The sequence below is a fragment of the Stegodyphus dumicola genome, chromosome 10, assembly GCF_044657685.1.
Source record: "Stegodyphus dumicola isolate Sdum_Otavi_A_Nest chromosome 10, ASM4465768v1".
Lineage (NCBI taxonomy): Eukaryota > Metazoa > Arthropoda > Arachnida > Araneae > Eresidae > Stegodyphus > Stegodyphus dumicola.
In genome coordinates, this window is record NC_140777.1 from 84,042,694 (window position 1) to 84,056,451 (window position 13,758).

At 33.5% G+C, this 13,758-nt stretch overlaps 1 protein-coding gene across 1 annotated transcript in view; it reads right to left on the reverse strand.

Moving 5' to 3' along the window:
* Positions 1-13,758, reverse strand: part of LOC118187892 (uncharacterized) — a 42,069-nt gene that overhangs the window by 15,575 nt on the left and 12,736 nt on the right. The window contains exons 6-7 of the mRNA XM_085825179.1: positions 5,959-6,190; positions 2,420-2,543 (exon numbers count right to left, since the gene is read on the reverse strand). Of these exons, the coding sequence (XP_085681305.1) occupies positions 2,420-2,543; positions 5,959-6,190 (356 nt within the window). The remainder of the gene's footprint in view (positions 1-2,419; positions 2,544-5,958; positions 6,191-13,758) is intronic.

Here is a 13,758-nt window from a genome sequence, read left to right on the forward strand (position 1 = left end):
TAACACTTAGAAGAATAGTAATACGACAGATACAGTGAAATTTCTCATTGCTAACCTAAAACCACCATTTCTGAAAGTGACCAACATTTCTGAGAACATAACTAATTATCATTCATGAGTGAAAATCATCAATGATCACGTTCTTTATAAAGCAACTACTTCCAAGGAAAACTTAGAACATGGATGATCTTCATTCATAATTCGGTTTCACTGTATATTCTTGCTTTTATATCTTCAGATTCAGTACCCGCGGTTTCAATTATCTGGAGTTTGTCACATTCCAAAAATAGTTTTGAAATTTTAAACAATAAATTTTTCTCAAGCTACAAAATCCGCTTCAAGCGTGAATGAGTGTAACAAAGTAACTGTTACTGCACCGCAGACACTTCCTGTGCTCTTTTCTTTGGAAATCTTGATCAAGAACATAAATGGATACTTATGGTTGTTGTTTTAAAATAACCACAATCCAGAAACTTAAAAATGGATCTGGAAGAAACGTGTTCATTGAGTCAAAAGATATGTGCGTGATAAACAGCAAGTTAGACATACATATATGTGATGTACCAGCTTTTGTCAGGAATAAATAGATTGTTGAAGAATCATAAATGTAGTCGTAGCTTAAATTATCAGACGATAAGTTTAAAAAACAGGATCCATTTATTATTGGTTATGAGAAATAGCAGTTACAAAATCAGATATCCGGAGTAAATAAAAAGAATTACTAATAACTTTTTGTATGAAGTTTACTGCATCGTGACATTTAAGAAAAGCCCCGATATTCCTTTGCGAGTCCTTTTATAGCCTCTGGAAAGGCGGAGCTTCCAACAAATGACGTCAGCCTCGTCAGCCAATCCAGTTCGCTTTAAATATTTCCAGAACATTCTATAACTGTACGTGTAGAAAAGGCGGGAAAAACAACTTGACTGCGGGGCTGTGGATTTAATTCCACGTACTTTCAAATAAGAGAACGTCGCCATTAAAAATGAAAAGAACATACAGTTAGAATTTTAAGTGTATTCTTTATTATGGAATTTTATTATTACATATATATATAAACAGACATAAACGGCAAGAGTATTAAAGAGTAATGGAACGGATATTTCAACGCCGTCATTACTTTTATTGAAACTATAATTTTGAGCTGCCGTGCACTGATTTGGTACATGATATTATAAAGTACCAGTGTTATTTTTTCATTATTCTTTAATTCCCAGTGGGTCAAAATAATTATCAAAAATTTCTGTTTTCATTTTTAAGAAAGGAGAGACGCATTGAAAATGTACAATGTAGTGACCAATAGAATATGTAATTGTTCTTTAACATTGATAATGTAATTTATCATTTCAACTTTATCATTTTTATACATATTATATGAGTATCACGTTAAACACAGGGTTCTATGCTAAAATTTTATGCTTTATTAATCTTTACTTAAATAAAACACATAATAAGAAAAAATAAAATTTCGTTACTTGCATTGCAATAAATATGTCTGTGTTTGCTCAAACTAAGCAATTCAGTTATAAAGATTTATCGATTGCCCATATAGCTGTGATAACAGTTAGCCGGATAGCTGATGATATACCTTATTTTGCTCCTAGTTCATTACCTCTTATCCTAAAGCAGAAGACATGTTTCCTTTGCTTCTAATTTTATTTCGTCGAAATTCTGTAGTGAATTAGTTTCTTGTTAGTTTTTTTTTAATTTGTTAATTTTAGTTAGTGTATTTTACTAGAATATTTTAGATACTTGTTAGTTTTCTTCTATTAGAGAATTCTAGGTTTTCGTTTCGTTTCTTAGTGCAGGTACTTGTCATTTCAAAGAAGAGTTCGATGCATTGTAAAATGCCACTTCTACCAGTACCACTTCTACCAGTACTTCTACTAGTACTACTTCACCTACCAGTACCAAGCAATTTCAGTATTAATAACAATACTTTGAAAAAACACCTATCTTAGTTTTACTGATGTCACATATTGCTTTTGATACCTGAAACTAATTATTTATGTTTTCTGATATTTAAATTGTTTATATTTTACATTAAAAGTAATTTCACAGCGATTTTCTTTAATTTCAATCTCCATTTAAAGATATTCATGCGAACGTGAAGAAAATATTCGCAATAAATTCTTTAAAATCTCATCATTATATCAGCTCTTAATTCTTTTTACAGCTACTTTATTAAACAATCTTCTAAGTTTTTTGTATAATTAACTAATTAACTGAACTGAGGGGGAAAATTGCTGAATTTTAAATTTTAGAATCACAATTCATAAGTAATGTAAATATATTATGATACATTTTGACATTTTTCTCTTATATGATACAGCTTTGCATTAGTTATACTTTCATTTTTAAAGAAATGGTACTCTACATTCTAATTACAGTGAAAGAAGAAGGATGATTAGAGTTTACTCACCATTTTTTCATCATTTGGATTGAGTTCATCTGGCAAAGTTCGCATCCATGAATTAAAGCGTGATTTAGTTGTTAACAAATCATCAAAATACTCCTCAAAAAATTGAAGTTCTGCATCTAAGGCTCTGAAAAATTGCGTTTCAAAAACACCAATTTCAGAAGCTTATAAAGAATAATCAATCTTACATGATTTATGTAAAAGATATTAAATACACTGTTTCAAAAATGAAGGGGCAAACTGTTAAAAAATGGTAGAACATTCAACAATTATTTTTGACACTAAATTACGTAGTAAAAAATAAAACGTAAAGAACTTCAGATGCAAACTCAAGAACGATATAGAAGATGGGAAAGCAACTTTAATCCCAATAATTATTCTAATTCCTCGAAATAGCAATCGCCAATCTATAGTGGCAACAGATGAATTCTCGAACTTTCTACAACCATTCATCTTTATTTAAATATCTCTATGTAATAAATATTTGACCTATCGCACAAAGGCAAAACCAGCCAAAATTCTGTGACCAATTTTACATCAGATTTAACGAAAGTCTCTCAAAAAAGACTTGGGTCATTTGTCCCAACGGAAACGTGTCTAGATACGTTAGGCTTTTATCTGTTACTTTAAATAGGCATTTCAAGGTCTTTTCAACCCTCCTTCATTTACGATCGCAACGCATGTCGTCTTCATCACATAAGACAAACAACCTAGCGAACAACCTGGAAAGATGATATCTAGATAATTCCCTTTGTCTTACAGAAATCTATATAATTCCGTTTGTCTTACAGAAAATGGGCTGGTGTTCCAGCTTGCTGGAATACGTTCGCGACTGGATGGCTATTGTAACTTTGTCCAGAAATTTTGGGGAGACCGCCTGAAGGAAAGTACTGTACTTTCCATAATTGAATGAAAAAGTACATATCGACTTTCTCTCAATCGTCTACTGATCCATCGTCTCAAACTTGTAGCCGCAACTAATTTATGCTTGCGGAACTATAGCTTGCTTAAAACGGCAAGCCATAGTTCCACAAATGTACTTTATTTTCGGCCATGAATTTTGTAACAAACAACAGTTTATTTCGTTGTGCTGCATCATCTCTTAAAGTTTTTCTTTGTTTTTTGAAACACTCTGAGAAAAATTAAAAAGACACAAAAGAATGGATGGTACCAGGCAAACTGATTATTAAGTATATTTTGCATACTAAATGAATGAAATCTTAATTGATGTTTTATATTAAAATACTATTATTATTATTATTATTGCTAGATATTTGAAGGTCTTTTGAACTTGCACATGTGTTTATACGATGCTCTAATTATGTCTTTAACATTTTATAGGTTATTATTATTCTGTAATAGTACATGAACCTTTCATTTCTTTTACTGCTTGCTCTTCCTTATTTCAGTCTCGCACTCCAGTAATATATAGACTCAAAAGAATATCAAAAGTAATAAGGAAATGATGAAGGTGATTCATTTATTAAACTATTCATTGCTAAACTGAATTTACTGTAGTCTTGCTATAGTAAGTAATCTCGTGGTGTTTGCTATCGGTGCTAGTTAAGATGTGATTATAGTTACTGTTTGTTATCGGTGTTAGCTTCTAAGAAAACTTTTAAAACGAGGCCAGATTTGTTGAAGAAGTGATAGATTGCAAATTCCCTAAATCATATGTTATTTTAACAAATAAAAAAGTGTCTGGCAGATAAGTTAGTCTTTTGCAGATTTAACTAACTAGAAATAATTTTGTAAATAATCATCTGAAACTGCCTATTATTTGTAAACTAGCAAGCTGCAAGAACTTTGCATTTGTTTTAAGCTGAAATGAATTAAACTTTTTTAAGGGAAAAAATATACCTTTTTAATTTTACAAATGTTTCTTGAATGTTGGGTTCTGTAATTAAGATTTTAGGAAAATTGTTTCCAAAATGAAAATAAGATGTAAGAGTATATAAATTTTGGTTACAGCCGAAAACATCGCGGCAAAAACATCACGGACGAAAACGTCGCGGAGAAAACAACGCAAGGCGAAAACGTCGTGCTACAAAACATCGTGGGAGAAAACATCGCAAAGAGAAAACATCGCAGTTCTAAAACATCGTGGTACAAAACATCGTCGTCGAAAAAAACTTTGCAATTTAAAAACATCGTCGTCGAAAATATCGCGGTAAAAAATAAAGTATCTACAAATCATCGCATGACGATAACATCGCAGACATGCTTTGTTCAGGTTTTAATAATTGTAAATGGATATTCCTATAATGATTTGTGAGCTCGAGATGGAAAGAAGAATAATTTTTATTTTCACATTTTTTTATTAACTAATAAAATTTCCTCAAAAAGTAAGAAGAAAACTTAAGCATAGAAAATTAAATGCAAATTATAGATTATAATTAAGACACAACTTGTTTGACTTCTGAATTAGTATAGATTATACTTTACATAAAAAATTACCTTTAAAAACTTTATAAAAATGATTTATTAATGGGCTTTGTTAGTTAACTATGTCGGTTTAAAATTCTATTAAGTGCTATAAGTTGCATTAATTTTCTATGCTTAAGTTTCCTTCTTATTTTCTCAGCAAAAATTTATTAGTTAATAAAAAATATAAAAGTAGAAATTATCCTTCTTTCCATCTTGCGCTCACAAATCATTATGGGAATTTCCATTTACAATTATTAAAACCTGAAAAAAGCATGTCTGCGATGTTATCGTCATGCGATGATTTATAGATACTTTATTTTTTACCACGCTATTTTCGACGACGATGTTTTTAAACTACGAAGTTTTTGAACCGCTTTATTTTCGACGACGATGTTTTGTACCACGATGTTTTAGAATTGCGATGTTTTCTCTTTGTGATGTTTTCTCCCACGATGTTTTGTAGCACGACGTTTTCGCCTTCCGTTGTTTTCTCCGCGATGTTTTCGTCCGTGATGTAATCGGCTGACAAAATAAATTTTCTTATATTTCTATTTATGTGGTTCCCCTATTCTCTATGTTGTTTTACCTCGCTACGTCTGTCTGGCTAGCCATCTTTTTCTCTTCTTGCTTTTCTATATCTGTGTCTCTTTCTCACACACACGCACCCACGCACGCATATACAAGCACACATACACAAAACAAATTTAGTTTAATTATTATTAATTCTTGTCATTAATGCTCTAAAGAGGATATCATTCTCTTCAATACATTTTAATTTTAGTGTTTCTTCCTAATTTTAAATCATCGAAATTTCCTCTTCAGATAACAATTTGATATCATCTTACCTAATTATTTAGCTATGAATTAGTCCTATGTTATCATTAGGTTAAAGATTAAAAAGAACCTGAAAATCAAAATTAGAGATCACAAAACTAGCGGCAGCAAGAATAAAGGCAATTCAAATATCCAAACAAGTAAAATAACAAATTTTATTAAAAAGCACAGAAATATCTATTCATTCTATTAACATTCGCATGCGAATTAAATGCTGTTGGGTGCTATTCACAGAAACATTTTCAAACACAAAACGTGCTTAAGAAGGATATAAAACTTACGCATTTTTAATATGCAAGAAACCTCTATCATACATCGATAGGTCCGACAATTCCACTTCAGCTGGTACACCCCAGCCGTTGTTTACTTTTTTGACATGTTGCTCGAAATTTCTAACTAGATCTCGGAGTCCAGTAATGGTGTTGGGAATGCCTTCCAGAGGAACATTAGCAAAATAGTTGATTTCCATTGTTGCTTTACTTTCTAATTTTTTATCCAAGGTCTCCAGTTTTCCTAGTATAATAATAGACATACATTCCATAATAGACATAATACATTCCATAATAGAACATCTGGTGAAAATTTTCGCGGGAAGGTCACGTCATCCATGTGAAACTTTCAATAACTGAATTTGACTATAAGAAGTTATTAGGATACTAGCGGGCTGAAGCCCGCTACATGAAGGAAGGGATGCCTTCTTGGTATTCGAAAGTTGGACCGAACCACCAGTTCACAGCGATTAACGTATGCATGCAGTATCTTCTGCATGCGGAAAATCCCGAAAGCACACATGTAGCCAGCCCGCTCGCCGGGATTAGAAAGTTGGACTGAACTACAGTAAGACCCCGCTTAACGCGGGGGATACGTTCCATCAAAGTAGAGCGTAATGCGAAACAGCGCTAAACGAGGCTATCTTTACATGTGAATATTGGGGTTAGGGGAAGATGGCTAGGAAATTGGTTAGGTATTAAATTTAAAAAGTATGTTTTTTTAATAAAAATAAAACCAAACATTTATTTCTTAAAGCCCAAATTAATACCACATTATTATTTCTTGCAAAAATAAAAACAAAATATAAATAACAAAACGAATATTCTTAAAAAAAAAACAAATAAAATTCTCAGTCAGTCATATTTAGTTAGCCTTCCGCGTTTTCAGTTTTCTGCCTTTTTGTGACAAAAGCATCTAATGTTGTTTGCCGTTTTTTCCTTTTTTTTTTTTTTTTTTTTTTTTTTTTTTTTTTTGCGTTGTTCTCTTAAAAGTTCTTCATAAACGGATAGAGGATCTCTAACACCACGCCTTACTTTTGAGCTAAAGTCAAAATTCGGATCATTTTCAATGAATTGATCCATTATTTCAGTTATGGTAGACAAACTCCTTTTTACAAACGCCATCGAAAATTCTTTTTGCTCTTCTTCTGAATCAGTGCTGTCAACATTTTTGTTTTCTTCTTGTTCAGTTAATTACTTGAGCTCATCATTAAAAAAACTAGCCGCTGCTTCTTGAATTATTTCTTCGACATCTTCCACATTTACCCCTTCAAAATATGTCTGTACAATACCGCACCAAACAAGAAATACAAGTACACTCTTTCGGATATGTATTTGAAACCTATCGCTGCATAATATTTCGGGGAATCCCCGTATGCTGCGAGCGATTTCGTGGAATCCCCGGGTTGAAATAAAAGAGCGCTAAACCGAAACAGCGTTAAGCGGGGTCTTACTGTACCAGTATTCAGCGGTGCGGAAAATCACGAAAACACGCACGCAGCCAGGCCGTTCTCCGGGATTCGAAAGTTGGACCGAACTACCAGTGTTCAGCGATTTTACCGCTCAGCCGCTAATGGGCGCTTGTACGAAGTGTAACCGCGAAAATTTTCGGTTGATATTCCAGCAGTACACTCGTTATTAAAATTCCTTTATTTAGATTCTTTTTGGTAAACTCCAACTCCTGTCTTTAAATTTTATACTTAACATCTCTTTTGTAAATATGTTTCATAACAGTAAATATATACTGGCATTTAAATGCCTGTAAAATAGTAGAAAACATTTTAAAGCATTATTTTAAAATTTTTTTTCATTCCCGGAAGTAATACTTTTTACTGCGAGCAAACCTTTGATCTTAGTCGTAACTGTAACTGCTTTCGGCGAAGAGGTTAGTAGGATATCCTGTATAAAATATATGAAGTGGTCTCACTTCCATTATCTTTAAGGAGATAAATCCGTTTAATTTGAATTGTAATGTAAAGAAATTTAAAGAGATATCTCACATTATCTTACCCCTAAGTTGTTTTCTATCAAAATATCTATGTAGTCAACGTTTTCAAAAATGTCAGCTATTCTAAAAGAAACTATGGTCTGTCTCTGACAGCTAGCAAAAGAGACTAGTTGTCAGAGACACTAAAAATCTACTAAAGCTTGTAGTGACGTCCACCTCAGTGGAGCTAGTGCGTATTGTAACAGCTTTAAATAATATTAAAATCTTGTAGATTAAATAATTTAAATAGATGAACATTAAGGTATTTGTGAATGGCAATATTTGAAACCAGACTCGAGTGCCTCGTGCGAATCTCGTACGAAGAATGTAATTTATTTTTAAATGATAGAATATGTTTTCTCTTCTTGTTTGTACGTCGCCATTTTTGAGTGTTAAATAAAAGTTATTGCTGTGTTCCATCATTGGAGCTGCTTCATTTCGCCAAAGAAGTATTACAGTTAAATTATTTTGGAGGCACCGACCGAGATCGAATAATCGTGCGTATTTTTATTTTATTAGTTCATCACTGAACATAATATTAATGATACCAGATTATTACTTCCTGTTCATAAAGAATTGCTTTATTTTATTAGTTCATCACTGAACATAATATTAGTGATACCAGATTATTACTTCTTGTTCATATAGAATTGCTTTATTTTATTAGTTCATCACTGAACGCAATATTAGTGATACCAGATTATTACTTCCTGTTAATAATAAATTGTCTTATTTTATTACCGTATTTGATATTATATTTAATATTCTTTTTAGTTGTCCATACGGTAGATATATATATTGCTCTATGTTATTATTCTTATTTTAATCACAATTAATGTGGTAGAGAGAATGAACTTCATATAATTTAAATATTTCATTTTTGAGCTATTTTGAGGAAATATAGGAACACAGTGTTCGTTAATTTTAAACATAGAAACAATGTCTTACTTAATAAGAGCTCGTAAGGAAGATTTTCAAAATCTCGCAGCTGAACTGGGAGTTCATGTGACTGCAGATTTGAAAATAGTTGATTTAAAACAGAAAATTGTTGAAAGTAGAGATTATGATGAAGTCTTCGTCAAAGGAGTTTTAGACACAATAATAGAAGAACGGAAAGAGAGGGAGGAAAGGGAAAGAGAAGAAAGGAAAGAGAGGGAGGAAAGAAAAGAACGTAGGAGACAGGAAGAAGCAGAAGAGCGGAGAAGAAACGAACAGTATGAATTAGAGAGATTAAGACTTGAAGCAGAGACAAAGTCTCAAAATACCGGAGAAGATCCGGCCGAATACGGAGCTGCGTCACCTTATGCAGAAATTCGATGACAAGAAAGGAGATATCAGTCTATATTTGCTATTGTTTGAAAGGCAAGCAGAATGGGCTAAAATTGATAAAGAAGAATTTGTATCTCATTTACTAGGACTACTTCCTTACGAAGTAACCCAGTTAATAGCTAGAGAACCCTCCGATAAAGCTAAAGACTATGAACACGTGAAAAATTTATTGTTAAGACGGTTTAAATTAAGCCCAGAAAAGTTTAGGCAGAAATTTATGAAACATCAAAAAAGTACCGAATCCACATGGGTGGATTTCAATTATGAAATAGAAAATTATTGCAAAGAATGGGTGACTGGTCTAGGAGTTAAGACTTTTGATCAGTTGCTAGATTTGATGGTGCTTGACCAACTTAAACGTCGAGTTCCTCCTGAAATTCGAGATCATTTTCTTGATGAATGGGTAGAGATGATTTCATCTAAAACATTAGCTGAAGAACTTGATGCCTATGAAAACGTTTGCGGAAACTTTCAAAAAAGGCCTGTAGTGGATCGGCAGAAAGATACAATGCACTAAGTCATGGTAAATTGAGTTCAGATAATAAAAATAAAACTGAAAAAAAATTGTCATCAGGATTTAATTCGCAAAGCTGGTTTCATAGACCTAGAAGTCCACGTCCAGATGATAAATATGAAAAACGAAAAACGCAACAATGCTATCAGTGTGGGTCCTATCAACATTTAAGACCCCAATGTCCAAAACTTAAGAATAGTACTGAATCTCCTGCTAATCTTAACAGAATTAGTGCAAAACCAGAGGATAAATTTCTATTACCTTATACTAGTATGGGTTACGTAAATGGTCATAAAATTCCTATATTAAGGGATTCAGGTGCTAGTATTGATATAGTTTGTCGCAAATACATCACGCCGGAAATGCTGACAGGTGAAAATGTGTGGGTGCAACAGCCATTAGATTTGAATCCAACCTGTTTACCATTGGCTGAGATCGAACTAAATTGCGATCTTGGGCGAGTAATAAATAAGGCTGCCATTATTAGAAATGAACTCGACAAAGGAAGGTATTTATTAGGCAATCGAACTTTTGCACTGTTGAATAAACAAGGAAAGGAACCTGATAGTTGTCCTCACCAGGTTAATGCTGTCTCTACTAGAGCTCAGAAGAAAAGAGAAATAGCCGAAGAGAAGATCTTGGAACCGATGAAGGAAGAAAATAAAGCATCCAGAGATGTTTTTGAAGAAGAAGATAATTTACCGGAGCTAAATTCGGAAGATGAAACTCTCATGAAACTGGTAAACATTGACTCAGAAGAAATTGCACAACTTCAGCTTGCTGATAAGGAACTGTCTAAAATCATCCAAGAAGTTAAAGAAGGTACATGCAAAAATGAGAACTATAGTCTGACAGGAAAAGAGCTTTTAGTTAAAAAAACGACGGATAAAATGGGCTTTGAAAGACAGCTTGTCGTTATACCTGAAAAACTCAAGCCGTCAATTACAAAGATGTGCCAAGAAGGAACTTCTGGTCATTTGGGTGTCAAAAAGACCAAAGACAGACTTGCTAGATATTTTTACTGGACGAGGTGTTACAAAGAAACTGAAGATTTTATAAAAACCTGTGATGCTTGTCAGCGCGCTGGAAAAGGAAATGACAAAAAGAAGGCTCCAATGACATTAGTACCAGTAATTTCCGAAATATTCACTAAAATAAATGTCTATGCCGTTGGTCCGCTACCTATTTCAAAGACTGGAAAAAAATATATTATTACAGCTCTGTGTATGTCGTCCAAATATCCAGATGCTGTAGCGGGGACAGACATTTCTTCGCCATCTGTGATTGATGCTTTCTTACAGATTTTCAGTCGTATGGGTTTCCCAAAAGTGATCCAAACAGATCAGGGGACCTCTTTCGTCAGTGTTTTGACAGAGGAATTTTTGGAGCGTTTCGGCATTAAACATGTAAGAAGCTCTGTGTATCATCCGCAGAGTAATCCCGTTGAGCGATTCCATAGAACGCTAAAAAGGGTGTTAAGAGTCGTATGTATAGGAGCGACTTCGGATTGGGAGAATTATCTACCATCAGTTCTTTTTGCTCTCAGAACAGTCACACACGAAAGCACTGGTTTTACACCAGCAGAATTAGTTCATGGCAAAAACCTACGAACGCCAGTCACTGTACTTTATGAGCAGTGGCTAGAACCGATTGAAGAAAGTAATAATGTTGTCAGTTACGTTTTCGAACTTATTAATCGAATGAAGAAATGCCAAGAACTTGCCGTGGAAAACATGAAAGAAGCTCAACAACGGAGGAAAACATGGTACGATCAAAACGCAGTGAAAAGAGAATTTGCTAGAGGAGATTTAGTTCTTGTTTTATCAACGAATCGTCAAAATAAACTAGAAGTACAGTGGAAAGGACCTGGAAAAATAGAGCAGAAAATTTCAGAAACCAATTATATTGTAAGGTTCGAGGAACAAAATGAGCCAAATCAAGTATATCACATTAACATGCTTAAACCATATTACAAAAGACCAGAAATGATTAATATGATAACTGAAGTGGAAGGAGACTTAGAAATGGACATTCCTCGTTTACCTTCCAATCCAAGTATATTAAATTTCTCGGACATCATAGAGGAGAATGAACTCGAGAAAAGGTTGAAATCCGAGCAAATAGAAGATTTACGAAAGATTTTATGGAAATATTCTGGTTGTTTTTCAAATAATCCTGGACTAACAAACTTAGTTTGTCACGATATTGAGCTATTAAATAACGAACCAATACAAATAAAGCCATACAGACTGTCACCCCGACAGACTGAAATTCTCAAAAAGGAAATACAGAAAATGCTCGATCTTAAAATTATAGAGCCGGGAGAATCGGACTATACATCTCCCATGATTTTGATAGAATCTTCATCAAAGGATCCTCGGCCTTGTATTGATTATCGTAAACTCAATGCTGTTACTAAAACTGAATACTATCCTTTGCCTAATATTGAAGAACGTATCGAAACTGTAGCAAAAGCAAAATATATTACCCTATTAGATTTATCTAGAGGCTACTGGCAAATTCCGTTAACAGAAAGAGCCCAAAGATATGCAACATTTGTAACTAGTTTTGGAAGTTTCAGGCCTCTACGTTTACCCTTTGGATTAAAAAATGCCCCATATTTTTTTAGCAAAGTTATGACTAAAGTCCTGGCTGGATGCGAAGGTTTCGCTGTACCATACCTGGATGACATTGCCATTTACTCAGAAAACTGGGAAGAGCACCTTAAAAACTTAACTTCTGTTCTAGAAAGAATACAGAAAGCAAATTTACGACTAAAACCATCAAAGTGTAAATTTGCACAAGATCAAGTGAGATACCTAGGCTATGTTGTGGGACAAGGACAACGAACCCCGGATGAAGTAAAGATCCTGGCTGTAAAGGAGTATCCTACACCTAAAACCAAAACAGAAGTACGTGCTTTCTTAGGACTGGTAGGGTATTATCGCCAGTACATACCGAGATTTTCAGAAATTGCTTCACCCCTCACAGTCGCTTTGAAGGGGGTAACAAAAAAAAAGGAAATATACAATGGTCTAAAATATGTGACAAAGCTTTTAAAAATTTAAAAGAGTTGATATGCAAGAAACCAATTCTGTATGCTCCCGATTTTGATAAAAGGTTTATTGTACAAACCGATGCCTCAGACAATGGCATGGGTATAGTACTATGCCAATTAGATGATGAACAACGTGAACATCCTATCTTGTATATAAGCAAAAAATTTACTAAGTTTGAAAAGAATTATTGTACTACTGAAAAGGACTGCGCTGCTATCATCTACGCTATCAAGAAACTGCATTTTTATCTGGATGGTCAGCAAGAATTCTTGATTCAAACTGATCATAATCCTTTGGTATGGCTACAATCCAACGCCAAATGTAACTCTAGATTGATGCGCTGGGCACTCTCATTACAACCTTATAATTTTAAGGTCATTCATCGCAAAGGATCTTTGCACAAGAACGTAGATGTTCTGAGTAGAATTAAGTAATGCAACTCTTAGTGTATGTAACCACGTTTAGAAAAAATTTTATTATTTAATGTATGCTCAACTAATGTATTTGAACGTTCTCCATTTCTTTCTTTTTAAATGTGGTGTAAAAGTATTGTTTAAAACTTAAAATTTTTTGGCCTGAAATTTAGAAATTTATAAGAGAAATAACCTTTTCTCTTTAAGCAATCGAGCAAGCCGAGCTTACAAACTTTCGAAATTTACAGAATTTTTCCCTTCGGTAAAAGTCTCTCCGTTGGGGGAGAGGTTGTAACAGCTTTAAATAATATTAAAATCTTGTAGATTAAATAATTTAAATAGATGAACATTAAGGTATTTGTGAATGGCAATATTTGAATCCAGACTCAAGTGCCTCGTGCGACTCTCGCACGAAGAATGTAATTTATTTTTAAATGATAGAATATGTTTTCTCTTCTTGTTTGTACGTCGCCATTTTTGAGTGTTAAATAAAAGTTATTGCTGTGTTCC